The following is a 19,150-nucleotide window of genomic DNA, read 5'->3' on the forward strand; positions in this document are numbered from 1 at the left end:
CTCTCATGTGGTCTCACGGGTGCTTCCAGAGACACTCCGTCTTAGATTCTTCGGTGGTGCTTGTGTCTGTGAAGGTGGACGGGTGTGCCAGGAAAAAGACCTGGTGCTGACACTGGTGTCACAGGCTCCTGGTTGGACTGGATCTATCGCACGGACCGTTTGCTCTGCTGCTGGCAGGAATGGGGAGGACGGGGCCCGTCAGCCTCACATGATGAGCTGTGGGACCTGGATGACGGACGGACTTTTTCTGTTACTCACGTGGGTGCCTGCTGGATCCCGTGGGAGCACTTTGTTGTCCTGTCCGTTCAGGGTCCCATAGAGGCTTTGGCATCCCATCAAAGGTCTGTGCCCACAGTGGACGCTCAAAATGAACGGATGTGTATTGTCAGCTCGCTCTCATTTGGTTACGATTATGAGGGGGAAAAGTCTTTTTGCTGTTTAGCTTGAACCTGGGTGGTGGTGTAGCAATAAACTATTGAAAATAGCCCATGGGTTCAAGCTTCAGCAGTTGCCTCCTCATCAAGCAGTAACGGCTTGTGTATCATATAAATAGATAAAATATATTATGGTTGTTGTGTGTTACTAATAATAGTTCGAGGCTCTACTGCTCCTACCACAGCTTCACTTTAGCCAGTGAGAGGAGTCGGGGAGACCAGGTGGATTTGAGGCTAGCGTGGCAGACAGTTCTGAGCAGGGTCACCAGCACACACGGGCAAGGAGAGGCCTGAGAATTGAAGTGGCCGAGTGATGCCTGGGCGTGGGGTCCTTGGCACAAGATGTGATTCTGAGAGCTGGCAGTTGGGTGGCTGAGGAGAGAGTGAAGTAAGGGACCACTGCTACTAGCCAAAATGAGAGAGCCCCACAGAGGAACCTGTAAGGTACACCTAGAGCACGTTGGCCTGGAGATGTAGACGGGCCACCCACCATGTGACATCACAGCCCTCACAGTGGAGCAACCTGAGGGGCTTTCTAACCAGCCCCTCACAGGGACCTGCAAATGTGGGCATGAAGGTCCTTAGCACGGAGTAGTTTATTGGAACTCTCTGAGATGGCAAATGGGGGATTTGCAGAGAGAAAAGAGAAGACCAAGTATAGAAAACTGCAAAACAGTAGCATTTGGCAGCAGGAAGAAGAGATAGTAATGGATCAATTAGGAAGGTTGAAAAAGAATTAGAGAAATACTGCACCCAGGAAGCCAAAGAAGCAGTTGCCAGATAGGGATCGAAACAGATGAGGCCTGGGAAGAAACCAATTCAAAAATGGCATTTCTGAAAAATGGGGAAAAGAATTATTCTTTAGTAAATGGTGTATAATAGTTGGCTATTTGGGGAAAAGTAGTTAGATACCAGATCATATGTAAAAAGAAACTTCATTTGGATAACTATAAATGTAAAAATTCAAAATGAAAATATAGACAAATATTTTTACAACTTGGGGTGAGGGAGTCCTATCTGTATATGTGCTATGTAAATATATTTAAGATACCACAAAGAAAGTTTAAAAACAGGCTATAGACTGGGAGGAAATACAAACAAAATATATGACAGAAAGAAAGGTAAATGTCCTTAATGTAAGAAGAGTTTGTATTAACTAATCAGAAAGGTAAAACACACTGAAAGGGTGGGCACACTTTGTTTTCTGAGGAAGAGATATAAAATGACCAATTAACAGATGAAAATCTTTGCTAATTTAAAAACTGAATCTTAAAACTGGTGAGATGGTAATGTTTGCCTATTACACTAGCAAAAATTAAAATCCTTCTTAACACCCACTGCTAATAAGAAATTGACACTTAGGTAATATTGTCATTAGGAACTTAAGTTGATACACCATTTTTAGAGAATTATTTGTCAGAATCTATTGAATTTTTTTCAGTGAATATTATTTTTATTGGAGTATAGTTGATTTACAATGTTATGTTACTTTCTGCTGTATAGCACAGTGAATCAGTTATACATATACATATATCCACTCTTTTTTAGATTTTCCCATGTCATTACATAGTATTGAGTAGTTCCCTGTGCTATACAGTAGGTCCTTATTAGTTATGTATTTTATATATAGTGGTGTGCATATGTCATTCCCAGTCTCCCAATTTATCCCTCCTCCCTGTTTCCCCCCATAACCATAAGATTGTTTTCTACATCTGTAACTCTATTTCTTATTTGTAAGTAAGTTCATTTGTACCATTTTTTTAGATTTCGCATATAAGCAATATCATATGATATTTGTCCTTCTCTGTCTGCCTTCACTCAGTGTGACAATCTCTTGGTCCATCCATGGTGCTGCAAATGGCATTATTTCATTTGTTTTTATGGCTGAGTAATATTTCATTGTATATATGTAGCACATCTTCTTTATCCATTCCTCTGTCGATGGGCACTTAGGTTACTTCCATGTCCTGGCTATTGTAAATAGTGCTGCAGTGAACATTGGGGTGCATGTATCTTTTCGAATTATGGTTTTCTCCAGATATATGCCCAGGAGTGGGATTACTGGGTCATATGGTAGCTCTATTTTTAGTTTTTTAAGGAACCTCCATACTGTTCTCCATAATGGTTGTACCAATTTACATTCCCACCAATGAGGGGGATACCTCATTGTAGTTTTGATTTGCATTTCTCTAATAATTAGTGATGTTGAGCATCTTTTCATGTGCTTTTTGGCCATCTGTACAGTACGGACCATCCATGTGGGTCTTACTCTGTCCTGCCTGCCACAGACCGCTTGCTGCACTCTCCTCCGAGTCCCCGAAGCCCCCTCTCTGTCCCAGCTGATCTCCCCGCCACCGGTGAGGGGGCTTCCCTGAGTGCGGGAACCTTTCCTCTCCTATAGCTCCCCCCGCCAGGGGTGCAGGTCACGTCCCGTTTCCTCTCTTTTTTCTTTCTTTCATCCTACCCAGTCGTGTGGGGATTTTTCTTGTCCTTTTAGGTGTCTGAGGTTCTCTGCTAGTGTTCAGCAGGTGCTCTGTGAGAATCGTTTCATTTGTAGATGTATTCTTGATGTACTTGTGGGGAGAGGTGAACTCCACATCCTCCTATTCTGCCATCTTGGCTCTAACCCCTCTGTTGAATTTTTAAATGCACATACACTTTGATTTAGCAATCTCATGTCTAAGACCATATCCTGTAGAAATCATAGCATGACTATATAAGATTTATGTAAAAGGGATTTATTCCATCATTGTTAATAACAGAAAAAGAATAGTCTGAATAGCCTTTGGTGAGCAAATGGTTAAGTAAGTTCGTGTACTTTCATACGATGAAGTACTAGGCAGCCACTTTTTTAAATGAGGTAAATCTGGGTGTCTTTACCTGGAAGGAATTCCATAATCGGTAGCTGAGTGGGGAGAAGCCGACTAAGTTTTATCCCAATATTGGCCTGATTCTATGTACTATTGCCTTTTCATAATAACCCGTGTATGTGAATACGTGTAAACAGATGTGTCTCTAAAAGCATGTGGAAAAGTTCGGAAGGATCTACACCACTAGGGTAGAGGTAGGGATGGAGGGGCAAAGACAAAAAAATTCATCACTGCCCTTTGAAAGGGCAGTGGTGAGGACAGGATTGAACGGGGCAGGCACGTGTGAGCTGTGGGTGTAGGTTGCCGTGGATATGCTTGATCAGGAAGGAAGCAGGAGACGGAAATTTAGTTTGAGGGACAGACATGGCGGTACAAAAGATCTGGGGCGTTGTTGCTGTTGTTGTGTAGGATAGGAGAAATTTGAGTCTGTTTGTATGCCAAGGAAAGGGAGACAATACAAAAAGAAAAAGTTGCGGTAATCAGAAGAGTGTGGTAATAGTGGACTTAGTAAGAAATGAATGATCCTTCTTTCTCTGGGGTTCAGAGAGTGAGTGAAGTTGGCAGAAGGTTCTTCAAGAACTCCAAGGAGATGGCCCCCATGAAGATAGGATCAGAATTTCCTTGTGGGATCAGAATTTCTGGGAATGAAGCCCAGGAAACTGCATTTTTAACATGTTTATCACAGATGCTTAGGCCCAACCAATAAGGTTCAAGAACCACTAGTGTAGATTACGAAGTGGAGCTTTTTGGTTTGGCCAGGTTTGGGAAGCAAATGGAAACAAGGAGTTTGCTAACTTTTCTTCCTTACCAGGCAAATCTAGAAAGAAACTTAGCCACAAAGCCTGTCAAAGAAAAGTTTTGCAGGAGTGGCTTCAAGAGGAAATCAGTTTCAGTAAAGTCAAAGGAATGGAAAGAGCATAATGGAAAATAGCTGGGCTATTTTTAATGTCTGTTTCTAAAATGTCCACATGGATTCCTTCCATAGTTATCAAAAGACTCAGGATTCAGTTTGCCCTTCTGTTGCAGTCAGGTTAAGGTTTATTGTCATCAATTGCCATTCCATAAATGGAAATGGCATAAAACACTGCTCTGTGTGTATATATAGAGATGTGATAAAGTCTGTACACATGTATGTATGTTGAGTGTGTATGTTTATTTCAGGTCTGAAATAGCCTTCTTTTAGGGAGTTGTCTTGGAGGTGATTCTACTGTAGTCATCCTCACCGTGCCCTTTCACTTTTGGACAGCATTCACAGTGCTGTTATTTTTAACATCTGAACCACAACAACTTAAAACTTGGGTATATTTTTGCAGCTATGGGCATAAGGGGGGCCTTTGTGCTTTTGATTGTATTCCACAAGGATGCCTCCGTCCTGGAACCAGATGGGAGCACTGCAGACCAAGCGAGGTGCAGGCACTAGAAAGCCTACAGGTGGTAGCAAGCAAAGTAGTGGCAGAGGAGGACGCCACATTGCCCCGAAGCAAGAAGACAGAGCACTTTGCAAACAGGAGGCTCTGAGGGTCAGCTTAGTAGGGACAGAAGTGCACCAGTCCAGCTGACCGGGTGAAGAGTAGGACGCAGAAGGGGAGTTGCCTGAGGAGGGCCCAACCGGGCTGGAGAGGGATTAGGTGCCGGGGCTGGGATTTGAGGATAGGTGGGAAGTCGGGAGGTAGCCGGGGGGGACGCTATTTTTTAAGCGGATGATTGATTGATTCACTTAGGGTAGAATCGTGTGAGACAGTTTGCTCCCCTGCCCACCCGCCCCCACGCTGTCTCCTCTGTGGTTAGAACGCGCCTACCCGAGGGCCTGGGTTTCAGCTCATTAGCCCCAGCCAGTCGCCTGTACGTCTTGCTCTGCATTTGCTTGTACCTCCCGCAGTTACTCTCTATTAGCGGCTCCTAACTGGCACTAAATAACTTTAGCTAAAACCCTGTCTCCTCTGATAACTTTGAACTCTGCCATGTATTCTCCAAAATTCCTAAACAGTCAACTTTACATACATCTCAGCATTTCTCTCCAAAGTCAGAAGCAAATGCTTGTTATACTGTTCCTTGGCAGGTTTCAAAAAACGACCAGACTCGCAGGCATTAATGGTGGCCGTGTAGTGCCTTTCTCCAAATGTGCCTCGCCTCCCCCCTCTCCCCTGCCCGCCCCCCACTGTTTATTCCCAAGAACTTTGTGGACACTTTCCACGATAGAACTGCTACCTTAAAAAGCTTTGGATAGAATATGGCTCCAAGTCACACTACCTGTAGAGGTTTATGTCCTTGACAGTGATGTGTGAGATCAGCAAGACGTTTCTAAGCTGGGCACTTTCCACGTGTCATTTGGGATAAAGATACCACGTTTGACCAGAGAAGGCTATTTACAGATTGTCTGTCTGGAAGAAGCCATTATCAGCTTTGGGTGACTCAGTGCTTATTCTATGGCTTACCGTTTGAATAACATTTCATGTTCTCTTTCTAATCCTTTTTCTCTTATTCCTTTTACCCAAAAAGTAATGAATCTAGAAATGTTAACTGAACTTACCAGATTCAGGAAGGTCTGATGAGCCTTAATTATCAATCCTGGAGAAAGTGTCTTTCTTTGTTTAATCAGAAACAATAGGATTTCTATGTTGCTCCTTATCTACTCTCTAAAGCTAACATATGTTTTGTTGTTGCTAACATTTAATTAATAGCTGAACTTAGGAAAATGAAGAGGAGTTGAGTGTCTTAACATTTAGAGAGGAAGTTGAATATGAAGTGTCTTTCCCAGAAAAAAAGTCTTCCTAGATTGGATTGTCTGGCAGAAGAGCCGAATCTGAGTTCCCACTGCCGGGAGGGACGTTTGGGAGCAGAGGACTGAATGCCTGTTCTCTTATGTGGGCCTCGTGGAGACCCTAAGAGGTGGGCACGGTGGCCACATTTTACGGATAAAGAACTAAAGCTGAGTGAGGACAGACTTGCCAGGGGTCACCGAGCTTTTGAGAGTGGAAGAAGAAGTCAAAGTCAAGTCTCCCTATATTCTCTACTCCACACTGTCTCCATAAAAACTGAAATATGCTCCCCCATCAACTAGCCCTTTTAGTGGTACTGGATTTTCACTGTGCTACTCTACATCTTGAAGAATTTACTACCTGTCTGTTTTTCCCATGTAAAAGCATGCAAGTGTTTACTCAGGAATGCTAAATCTAGCTGTTCTGCTTTCTTTTGTTCTAGGTTTTCTACCCTAGCAAGGATGGTACGAAGATTCCAATGTTCATCGTGCATAAAAAGGGCATAAAATTGGATGCCTCTCATCCCGCTTTCCTATACGGCTACGGCGGCTTCAACATATCTATCACACCCAACTACAGGTAAGCATGGCACCTCGGAACTTCAGCGTGTATCTGATCTTCTCCAGACAGTGAGGAGAAACCAGAGACTGGTGGTCTACTGCCTCTGCACCTGAGCCCCATCCCCTTGGTCCCCACAGGGGAACCTGGATCAAGACAACACTGATTCCTGAGCAGAGCTCATCTTTGTTTATTTGTGCAACGAGTATTCGTTAAGCCTGCTCTGTGTTGGGAAGTGAGATGAGTGAGGAAGTGTCCTTACACCATTTTCTTCCCTGAACCAGTGGATATGCTGGTAGTTTCAGTAGAGACCATCCGAGGTATAGGAAAAATGTTGAAGAGAGGACCACATGGGTGTATGGTCTGATCACCGACCTCAAACTCTCCTTTCCTCTGATCTTCAACATCCAGGAAATTAGCAGCCAGACCATCTTGAGCCTCAGGTTGCAGAAGCCCACAGTTTCCCCAGTTACTAAAAGGAAGAGTGAATAAAGTTCAGAAATAGTTCTCAAAGCAAAATTAATTTTAGTTAACAGCAAACAGAAAAATAACCTCACTCAGTACTGTTAGGGTCAGAGTGGAAAGAGAGGGAGGAAAACATACCAAACTTTCTAAAGAAGCTTTGTGCTGTAGTTTCTTCTCTTTATTTCTAGAAAACATTCTCCAGCCCTGGGCACTCCGTTCTTACTTTCTGGTCAGTGTGCCTGATCTCCTCTACCTCTCTCACACCTAGTTTCAACGTCTAAATTTCTGTAAAACTGGAAAATCTGTTTAAAATTCATATTTCAGAAGGAGCTTTCTTTTTTCCAACTTGAACAATCTGGAGAGAGATACTGGGAGAGATGGTAGCAGGGGCCATTACCGGGTGTGTAACAAGCACAGCACCATTCAGACCAGGGCTGTGTCACGTGGGTGGCAGTATTTTGGTTGCCAAGACAGTTGTTTAAAATGAGGTATACTGAATGCTCCTGAAAATGTATGAGCTTTGCAGTTAATCACTAGGCAGAAGTTGTAACATTTCACTTAAATCGAGCAATGTGAAAGTACTGGGCTTCCACGTAGATGACAGCACGTGCGGGGCATCTGCAGGGCTGCGGGTGCGGGTGTGGTGGAGGAGGACAGCGGTCCTCACTGGGCAGTGAGTGGCAGCTTAACTGTTTTTACCATCTCTCAGTGTGTCCAGGCTCATCTTTGTGAGACACATGGGTGGCGTCCTTGCCGTGGCCAACATCAGAGGAGGTGGGGAATACGGAGAGACGTGGCATAAAGGTGAGGTATTTTCTCTGCAGAAACACAAATATGGCATAGTCCAAGCCGAGGGGATTAGGGGCAGAAAAGGATGCTTCCAAACACATTGCAGGCACCATTCCCCCTTTCAATTTAAACAGCTCAGTCTTTTCACAGTTTATTTTCCTTTGCAGTCTATTTGAATGAAGGACGCCTTTTTCAGACGCATCTCCTACATACCATAATCAATTTTTTTTTTTTAGCCATGCATGTATAGGGTACATTTTTATCTATCAGTCACTGTCAGAAGTGAGTCTGGGGCATGCTTTTGGTATTTATTGTGTCTCCTTCTCCTGTTAGCCTGGCTTTTACTGTTTAGCATTATCGGCTATCTCAAAACAGACTGCAAAAAACAGGCCATTTTCTCTTAAAAGAAAAGAGCACTCTAAAATAGAGCTTCCCTAGTCCCAGTTGGGGCATCTTTTGCTTGTCTTCTCTGATCTTCCCAACATTGCTGAGAAATGGCATCCTCCTAGCGTTGCTGCTGAGACTCTAATAAAACCTGCACGTGATAGATAAACACAAGAACACAGTCATTTTTCTTTTCTGGTTTTAATGGTTCAGTCCCTGTTCTCTGGCCTCCTGAAGCATGTATTCTAGTTGATTGAGGAAACTGCTCCTATATTCAACTTTATTCCCCAGATTATCATTCTTTCTTTAAAAAAAAATATGGCAACCTTTATTTTTAAAGCCCCATCTCTCTCTTCCTTTTCTCTCTATATGGAGCACACCCCGTCTCCCAGGCTTTTGTGCATCTGGAATGCATAGACTAACCAATAACTTGAAGATGTTCTTCCCTTACCTTATTCCTGTGTTTGGGAGAGGAGGATGTGGGAAGCCGCTTCACTCCCACCGGCTCCCTGCTTCTCCCCGCTCAACATCAGCCATCCTGTGTAAGACAGTCTGCTGGCACGAGGGCGGCCCCCCGGGCTCAGGCTTGGCCAGCAGCACGTGGTGAGGAGGCTCTTCTCCCGCAGTAGGAGCGTCTGAGACCACCCTTCGGATCCGTACACCCACCTGTTCTTCTCTACCTGCTGAGGCCCAGGCTCTGGTTTTCTGCATCGATCAGATCAGCAAAGATGAGGGTAGAGCTGTAAAGGGCTTTTTTCATAAGTACCTGTTAGATGTCAGGAGGCAGGAAAGGCCCAAGCCTAAATCCTCAGTCTTCAGCGTGCACCCCAAGGACTGATGTCAGACAGCAAACTATTTGAGCATCTTAGCAAGAGTGAGTGTCCTGGGCTTCCCTGGTGGCGCAGCGGTTGAGAATCTGCCTGCCAATGCAGGGGACACGGGTTCGAGCCCTGGTCTGGGAAGATCCCACATGCCGCGGAGCAGCTGGGCCCGTGAGCCACAACTACTGAGCCTGCGCGTCTGGAGCCTGTGCTTCGCAACAAGAGAGGCCGCGATAGTGAGAGGCCCGCGCACCGCGATGAAGAGTAGCCCCCGCTTGCCGCAACTAGAGAAAGCCCTCGCACAGAAACGAAGACCCAACACAGCCAAAAATAAATAAATAGATAGATAAAAAAGTGAAATTCTTAAAAAAAAAAGTGTCCCTAATGAACACATGGGCCCCCAGCCTGCCAGCTATCATTGGGCCAGGTGTCATCCTTGAAGGCTTTATTGATTGTCACTGTATTTGAAACAGCATAGAATTCATTGTATCATTTTGACTTGGACCTGATATTAGAGTTTAATTACACTAAAATCATACTATGAAACTGTGATAGTAAGAGATGACTAAGAAAGGGGGAATAAAAGTAAAATCTCTACACACCTTATGTTGGATGTACATCCCAAATCCATATGCTAAGTCTGGACCCCTTGACTCGCCCAGTTTCCTGGTTAAAAATGTTCAATGTACACACTTAAACACCCACATGCACGGACTCCTGACCCAGTGGCCTTCTCCTCAAAGAACCCAAGTTCTTCGCCATAAAATTCCTCTGGTCCTCAGGTGTCCACCATGCTCTGGTAGGGAAGAGTGCCCTTGGTCTTGGTCAACTCTCTCATCTCTGTATTAATTATAACCAAGTTATTATCCAGAAGTCTTGGGGGGAGGGGAGTTTGCAGCTTGACTGAAGCTAAAAGTTGATTACCTCTGTTTAGACTGATCATAAACTTTCTCCTAATTTAGGCAGTGAAAGGGCCTGAAATGGAACTTTTCTAGTTAGACCCTAGCATATTGAACCTCGATAAATCTAGATTCCATTCTGTTAATTGAGTTTAAAATTTAATGCTCTTCAAAAAATATAGTCATATACCCAAAATATTATTATTCCTGGAAACTAAGTAATCCTAGCCATCCTAATTCACCAATAATTTCTTATTAAAATCTTAATAACATTTGTTTTGATATGAAAAAATTTCTTCAGTAGCACTGCTTCATCTTTAATTGAATTTCTGCAAAAATGGTTAATCTCAAATATCTAATTAGATCTATGTCTGCTTTTTGTTCATTTCATTGGCAGTTATTTCAGACATCCATTCCTTTGTGGGCATGACTGACTTTTGGCCTTTACTTTTGGATATTACAAGGCCTTACAAATGTTCCTCTCTTTAAGTAGTTTCTTTGTTTGGCTCTACACTGGAATGGCTTCTAGATGAGAAAGCCCAGATTCTCTGAGGAGATGCTTGAGATCATCTTCATTCAAGCCTAGAGAAACTAATGGGCTGCTCTGTGCAGCACCACGTCCCCACCTAATTCCTACCTGAGTTCTTTAAGTACCCAAGGGCAAAGTCAGAGAGCTTCCTTCTCGTAATCACGTCCCCACCTCAGACTCCTGCAGAGAGGAGGGGTGAGAAGTGCACCTCTCTGCACAAAGCACTTTCTTTTTTTAAAAATTTATTTATTTATTTTATATTTTATTTTTGGCTGCGTTGAGTCTTCGTTGCTGTGCACGGGCTTTTCTCTAGTTCTGGTGAGCAGGGGCTACTCTTTGTTGTGATGCACGGGCTGCTCATTGCAGTGGCTTCTCTTGTTGCAGAGCGCGGGCTTCAGTAGTTGTGGCGTGCAGGCTCAGCAGTTGTGGCTCGGGCTCTAGAGCACAGGCTCAGTAGTTGTGGCACACGGGCTTAGTTGCTCCGCGGCATGTGGGATCTTCCGGGACCAGGGCTCGAACCCGTGTCCCCTGAACTGGCAGGCAGATTCTTAACCACTGCGCCACCAGGGAGGTCCGCGCAGAGCACTTTCATCTTCCCAGGGAGGGGGCAGCACGCTCATCCCCATTGTCACGTGCTGTGTGGAACTCGAGGACTGGACTCTGCTCTGGGTCTTGTGTCAGTTTTGAGTCCAGCTCCTCCCAAAACACAGGTTCTTTTTGTTGACATGCTTTCACATTTTCATTCTCATGGTTGTCTGACGTCATAACAGCTCATCTCTTCCCTTTGGGGCATTTGCCTTTTAAGTTCTAAGAGGTTTTAGAAAAATACAAAGGCACCATATGGATTGGCAGTTGTGGCACTGATGATGGATTTCCACAACGCATAACAAAATTTAAACTGAGGCATTTTTCTAAAATGTAGTGTTAGTCCATTGTGTTTAAGTTGATCAGTAGTTGAAACTATGCCCTATCATCATTTGAATTTCCCTTAGGTTAAAATGTGATTTTTTTTTCTATGTTTTGTTAATTAACTATCTTTCACTTTGGCACATTGTAGGTGGTATCTTGGCCAACAAACAAAACTGCTTTGATGACTTCCAGTGTGCTGCTGAATATCTTATCAAGGAAGGTTACACGTCTCCCAAGAGGCTGACTATTAATGGAGGTTCAAATGGAGGCCTCTTAGTAGGTGAGAACTGGGTTTTTTATTCATTGTACTTTACTAGTGAACTCTTGGAGTTTTCAGATACTCTGGTTTACTTTGGCTCATGGATGGGAGCAGTGGTACAGAAAAAGCAAAACCCATTTGTATTTGGGCATCTAATTAATGACATTTGAAGACACAACTACTGACTCAACTCATCATAGCCTGAAAAGCCATTCCTCCTCCCTGTTCTGAGCTCTGTTGGACTGGACCGCAATTCTTACCCTTCCCTCTCCCCCTCCCCACAGACTGGACCCACAGGTCTCTAGGGTTCAGTCAGCACATGACTGAGCCTAGTAACACACCTCTGACTGTGTTACCCAGAACTTGTAAGCTGTGATCATCACTAAACATTTGTTGAATACCTATGCCATGGGATGCTAGATGCTGTGGGTGCAGAGAAATAAGTCATGAAGGAAAATGAGGTACATGCAAAGATGGATCCACAGCTTCATAGTAATGAAATAGTTCACCCTTGCTGAGCACCTTGCCAGGCCCAGTGCTGAGCCCTTGGCATGAACGTGGCCTGGGAGATGGGGGCAGGTATTATCCCCGTTTTACAGAGGACAACACTGGGGCACTGAGAGGTTGAGTAGCTTGCTAGTGTGATGGTAGTGCTGGGGTTGATGCTTAGCACCGTGGCTTCTGATTCTGCTCTTTTAACCTCTATGTGGCACTGCCTCTAAGTGGATTTTCCTAATTTTTGGTAGTTAATGAATTTTTACTTTGCTTTTTGTCTCTCAACAGTACTTAACATTGTAATGAACATTTACAGTGGTCCCGAACTTTGCTTGCTGGGTCCTACATCCAGTGTCATTAGGATACGAGGGGCCGTTGTACAAATGGAGAATAGCACAAATAGACTCAACCTAAAAAGCACATGTGACAATTTTTAGCTTTCAATCCACTGTTGTCAGGGGATCTTGACACATTCACTCCGTTTCCTTGTCTTTGAAATTTACTGATGTGTCAAAACCTGAATTCCTGTCCTTATTACTTCTTTACCCCAATGGAATATAGTCTTGAAAAAAACATTTTCCCATGGAGGTAAAATATATATATGTCCAAATAATTTGTTTAAATTTGGAAAGGGTAGAGATGTGGCCGAGATGTCAAAGTAGGAAAACCCCTGAGCTCACCTCCTTCCACGGGAGTTGTTCTGTAAATTACAACTATTTACAGAACAACTATGTATGAGAACAACCTGAAGACTAATAGAAAAGATTTTCCACAACCAAAGATATAAAGAAGGAACCACAATGAGATGGGTAAGGAGAGGCAGATGCACAGTACAGTCAAGACCCATGTCCTCGGGCAGGCAAACCACAAATGGGAGGATAATAACAATTGCCGAGGTCCTTCCCAAGGAGAGAGGGGTTTGAGACCCATATCAGGCTCCCCAGTCCAGAGGTCCTACACCAGGAAAATGAGCCCCTAGAACGTCTGGCTCTGAAGGCCAGCAGGGCTTACTTTGATGAGAGCCAGAGGGCTGTGGGAAATAGAGACTCCAGTCTCAAAGGGTGCACACAAAATCTCACACGCTCTGAGTCCTGGCACAGAGGCAGTCATTTGAAAGGAGGCTGGTCAGATTCCCTTGCTAACCTTGAAGATCCTCCCACAGGGGCAGGAGGCAACTGGGACTTCTACTGGGGACACAGGTGCTGGTAGCAGACATTTTGGGGAACTCGTTCTACCACAGGGACACTGGTGCTGACAAGAACCATTCTGGATCCTCTCTCTGGCTATTAGCACTCCACCACCAGCAGACTGGCACCAGCTCTGGTCATGCAGAGATCAGGCCTTGCCTGTCAGCATGCCCAAAGTAGTTGGCCCTGCCACAACAGAAGGGCCCGTGCAGCCTACATAGGAGGCACCCCTAGAGCATGTAACTCTGGTCACCAGAGGGGAGTCTGCTGCTGGGCCCTACAGGATATCACCTATATTAAGGATACTTATCCAAGCTCAGAAAACATAACCAACCCATGTAATACACAGAAATAAACACAGAGAATTAGGCAAAATTAGAAGACAGAACTATGTTCTTAAACTAAGGAGCAAGATAAAACCCCAGAAAAAGAACTAAGCAAAGTGGAGATAAGTAATCTTATCCAATAAAGAGTTCAGGTAATGATTATAAAGATGCTCAACAAACTCAGGAGAAGAATGGATGAACACAATGAGACGTTTAACAGAGAGTTAGAAAATATAAAGAAGAGCCAAAACGAGGTGAAGAATACAATAACTGAAATAAGAAATATACTAGTAGGAATCAACAATAGATTAGATGATACAGAGGAATGGATCAGAGACCTGGAAAACAGAATAGTGAAAATCATCCAAGCTGAACAGAAAAAAACAATTCTAAAAAATGAGGATAGCTTAAGAGACCTCTGAGACAACACCAAGCAAACTAACATTCACGTTTTAGGGGTCCAAGAAGGAGAACAGAGAGAGGGGCAGAGAACTTATCTGAATAAATAGCTGAAAACTTCCCTAACCTGGGAAAGGAAACAAACATCTAGGTTGAGGAAACACAGAGAGTCCCAAATAAGATGAACCCAAAGAGGTCCACACCCAGACAGAGGGACTCTTAAAAGGAGCAAGAGAAAAGCAACTAGTTACTTATAAGGGAACTTCCATAAGACTGTCAGCTGACTTTTCAGCAGGAACTCTGCAGGCCAGAAAGGAGTGGCACAATATATTCAAAGTGATGAAAAAACATACAATCAAGAATACACTACCTGGCGAGGCTATCATTCAGATCTGAAGGAGAGATCAAGAGTTGTACAGACAAGCAAAAGCTAAAAAGAGTTCAGGACCACTAAACTGGCTCTAGAAGAAATGTTAAAAGGCCTTCTCTAAGTGGAAAAAAAAAGACCACAACTAGAAATATGAAAATTATGAAAGGAAAAAAAACTTATTAGTAAAGGTAAACATAAAGATAGTAGATCAGCTACTTACAAAGTCAGTAAAAAGTTTAAAAGACAAAGTAGTAAAATCATCTATATTCACAATAGTAGTTAAGTTGATACACAAAACAAAAAGTTTTAAAATATGACATCAAAACATTAAATATGGCAGGGGGGAATATAAATGCAAGATTATTAGAAAGTGTTCAAACTTAAGAGATCATCAACTTAATCACAAAGATATATAGGTGGTTATGTATGAGCCTCTGATAACCAAAACCAAAAATCAATAGTAGATACACGAGCAAAAAAGAAGGAACAAAAAGGAACTACAAAAACTACCAGAAAACAATTTTTTAAATGGCAATAAGTACATACCTATCAACAATTAATTTAAACGTAAATGGACCAAATGGTCCAATCAAAAGATAGAATGGCTGAATGGATAATAAAATAAGACCCAACTATATACTGCCTACAAGAGACTCACTTAAGATCCAAAGACAGACACAGACTGAAAGTAAGGGGATGGAAAAAGGTATTCTATGCAAATGGAAACAAAAAGGAAGCTGGGGTAGCAATACTCAGACAAAATAGATTTAGACAAAGTTTGTAACAAAAAACAAAGAAGAGCATTACATAATGATAAAGGGGTCAATACAAGAAGAGGATACAACATTCATAAATATTTATGCACCCAGGAGAAAAGGGAACCCTCCTACACTGTTGGTGGGAATATAAATCGGTACAACCACCACGGAGAACAGTATGGAGGTTCCTTAAAAAACTAAAAATAGAACTATGATATGATCCAGCAATCACACTCCTGGGCATATATCTGGAGAGAACCATAATTCGAAGAGATACATGCACCCCAGTGTTCATTGTGGTACTATTTACAATAGCCAAAACACAGAAGCAACCTAGATGTCCATCGACAGAGGAATGGATAAAGAAGATGTGGTACATATATACAATGGAATATTACTCATCCATAAAAAAGAATGAAATAATGCCATTTGCAGCAACGTGGATGGACCTACAGGTTGTCAGTGCAGTAAGTCAGACAAATATCAATATGATATCACTCATATGTGGAATCCAAAAAAAAATGATACAAATGAACTTGTTTACAAAACAGAAGCAGATTCACAGATATCAAAATCAAACTTATGGTTACTAGAGGGGAAAGGTGTGTGTGTTGGGGGGGGATAAATTAGAAGTTTGGGATTAACAAATACACACTACTATATATAAAATAGATAATCAACAAGGACCTAATGTATAGCACAGGAAATTCTACTCATATTCTGTAATAACCTATATGGGAAAAGAATCTGAAAAAGAATGGATATACATATATGTATAAATGAATCACTTTGCTGTACACCTGAGACTAACACAACACTGTAAAGCAACTATAATATAAAATAAAATTTTTAAAGATATTTATGCACCCAACATAGGAGCACCTAAATGTACATGGCAAATATTGACAGACATAAGGGAGAAGTCGAGAGTAAAACAATAACAGGGAACTTTAATACTCTACTTACATCAGTGGATAGATATTCCAGACAGAAAATCATTAAGGAAATACTGGCTTTAAATGACACATTAGATCAGATGGACTTTAAGAACATTCCACCCAAAAGCAGCAGAATACACATCCTTTTCAAGTACACATGGAACATTCTCCAGGATAGATCATGCTAAGCCACAAAACACGTCTGACTAAATTAAGAAGATTAAAATCACATCAAGCATCTTTTCCAACCACAACAGTATGAGATTAGACACCAACTACAAGAAAAAAAACTGCAAAAAACACATGGAGGCTGAACAATATGCTACTAAACAACCGGAGGCGGGGGGTCACTGTTAAATCAAAGAGGAAATTTTAAAATACCTGGAGACAAATGAAAATGGAAACACAATGATTCAAAATCAATAGGATGCAGCCAAAGGAGTTTATAGCATTATAAGCCTGCCTCAGGAAACAAGAAAAATCTCAATCTAACCTAACACCTAAAGTAACTAAAATAATAAAGATCAGAGCAATAATAGAGACTAAAAAACAATAGAAAAGATCAATAAAACTAAGAGCTGGTTGTTTGAGAAGATAAAAAGATAAACCTTTTACCAGACTCATCAAGAAAAACAGAGGGCCCAAAGAAAATCAGAAATGAAAGAGAAGAAGTTACATCAAACACCACAAAAATGCAAAGGATCATAGGAGATTACTATGACTAATTATACACAATAAAGTGGACAATCTAGAAGAAATGGATAAATTCCTAGAAACTTACAATCTCCCAAGACTGAATCAGGCAGAAATAGAAAGTATGAACAGACCAATTACCAGTAATGAAGTTGAATCAGTAATATAAAAAAAAAAAAAAAACTGCCAGCAAATGAAAAGTCCAGGACCAGATGTCTTCACAGGTGAATTCTACAGAACATTTAGAGAAGAGCTAACACATATCTTCTCAAACTCTTCTGGAAAACTGAAGAGAAAGGAGCACATCTGAACTCACTTTACAAGGCCAGCAGCATCACCCTGATACAAAAACCAGACAAAGACATCACAAAAAAAGGAAATTACAGGCCAGTATCACTGGTGAACACAGATGTAAAAATCTTCAAAGTATTAGCAAACCAAATTCAACAACACATTAAAAGGATCATACACTACGATCAAGTAGGATTTATCCCAGGGATATAAGGATGGTTCAATATCTGTAAATCAATCAGTGTGATACACCACATTAACAAATTGAAGAAGAAAAACCATATGATCATCTCAATAGATGTGGAAAAAGCTTTTGACAAAATTCAGCATCCATTTGTGATTAAAAACTCCTAGCAAAGTGGGTATAGAGGGACATACCTCAACATAATAAAGGCCATGTATGACAAGCCCACCACTAACATCATACTCAACAGTGAAAAGCCAAAAGCATCTCCTCTAAGGTGAGGAACAAGACAAGGATGCTCACTCTCACCACTTCTATTAACATTGTATTGGGAGTCTTAGCCCCAGCAATCAGACAAGAAAAGGAAATAAAAGGAATTCAAATTGGAAAAGAAGTAAAACTGCCGCTGTATGCAGATGACATACTATGTACAGAAAATCCTAAAGATGCCACCAAAGAACTAATAAATGAATTCAGTAAAGTTGCAGGATACAAAATTAATATATAGAAATCTGGATTTCTGTACCTTAACAAACTATCAGAAGGAGAAATTAAGAAAACAATCCCATTTAAAATTGCATCAAAAAGAATAAAATACCTAGGAATAAATCTCACCAAGGAGGTGGAAGACCTGTACACTGGAAACTGTAAGACACTGATGAAATCGAAGATGACACAAATTAAAAGATGTGCCATGCTCATGGATTTGAAGAATTAATATTGTTAAAATCACCCTACTACCCAAGGCAATGTACAAGAGTCAGTGCAGTACCTATCAAAATACCAATGGCATTTTTCACAGAACTAGAACAAATAATTCTAAAATTTATTTGGAAACACAAAAGACCCCAAATAGCCAAAATGGTCTTGAGAAAGAAGAACAAAGCTGGAGGTATCATGCTCATTGATTTCAAACTATACTACAAACTGTAGTAACCAAAATAGTACGGTACTGGCACAAAAACAGACATACAGATCAACGCAACAGAATAGAGAACCCAGAAATAAACCCACACATATATGGTCAGTCTAAAACAGAGGATGAGGGGGAGGGGTGAGATGTGACAGGGTGAGAGAGAGGCATGGACATATATACACTACCAAATGTAAAATAGATAGCTAGTGGGAAGCAGCCGCATAGCACAGGGAGATCAGCTCGGTGCTTTGTGACCACCTAGAGGGGTGGGATAGGGAGGGTGGGAGGGAGGGAGATGCAAGAGGGAAGAGATATGGGAACATATGTATAACTGATTCACTTTGTTATAAAGCAGAAACTAACACACCATTGTAAAGCAATTATACTCCAATAAAGATGTTTAAAATAAATAAATAAATAAATAAAGCAGAGGAAGGAAGAATATACAATGGGGAAAAGACAGCCTCTTCAGTAAATGGTATTGGGAAACCTGGACAGCTCCATGCAAAAGAGTCAAACTGGACTGCTTTCTCACATCATATGTGAAAATAAACTCAAAAAAATATTTAAATGTAAGAACTGAAACCATAAAACTCTCAGAAAACACAGTACACTCTTTGACATTGGTCTTCACAAGATTTTTTTGGGTATGTCTCCTCAGGCAAGGGAAACAAAAGCAAAAAACAAATAGGACTGTAACAACCTAAAAAGCTTTTGCACAGTGAAGAAAACTATCAACAGAATGAAAAGACAACCTACTGAATGTGAGACGGTATTTACAAACAATATATCTGATAAGAGGTTAATGTCCAAAGTATCCAAAGAACCCATACAACTCAACATCAAAAACAAACAACTCAATTAAAAAATGAGCAGAGGACCTGAATAGACATTTTTCCAGAGGAGACATACACATG

At 41.7% G+C, this 19,150-nt stretch overlaps 1 protein-coding gene across 2 annotated transcripts in view; it reads left to right on the forward strand.

The window, feature by feature from the left end:
- The window catches only part of PREP (prolyl endopeptidase), a 136,847-nt gene that overhangs the window by 109,806 nt on the left and 7,891 nt on the right, over positions 1 to 19,150 (forward strand). For both annotated transcript variants that reach the window (XM_082475203.1, XM_082475204.1), the window contains exons 11-13: positions 6,506 to 6,642; positions 7,796 to 7,890; positions 11,566 to 11,697. In XM_082475203.1, coding sequence (XP_082331329.1) covers positions 6,506 to 6,642; positions 7,796 to 7,890; positions 11,566 to 11,697 — 364 coding nt within the window. The remainder of the gene's footprint in view (positions 1 to 6,505; positions 6,643 to 7,795; positions 7,891 to 11,565; positions 11,698 to 19,150) is intronic.

The sequence above is a fragment of the Balaenoptera physalus genome, assembly GCF_965194825.1.
Source record: "Balaenoptera physalus genome assembly, chromosome: 9".
Lineage (NCBI taxonomy): Eukaryota > Metazoa > Chordata > Mammalia > Artiodactyla > Balaenopteridae > Balaenoptera > Balaenoptera physalus.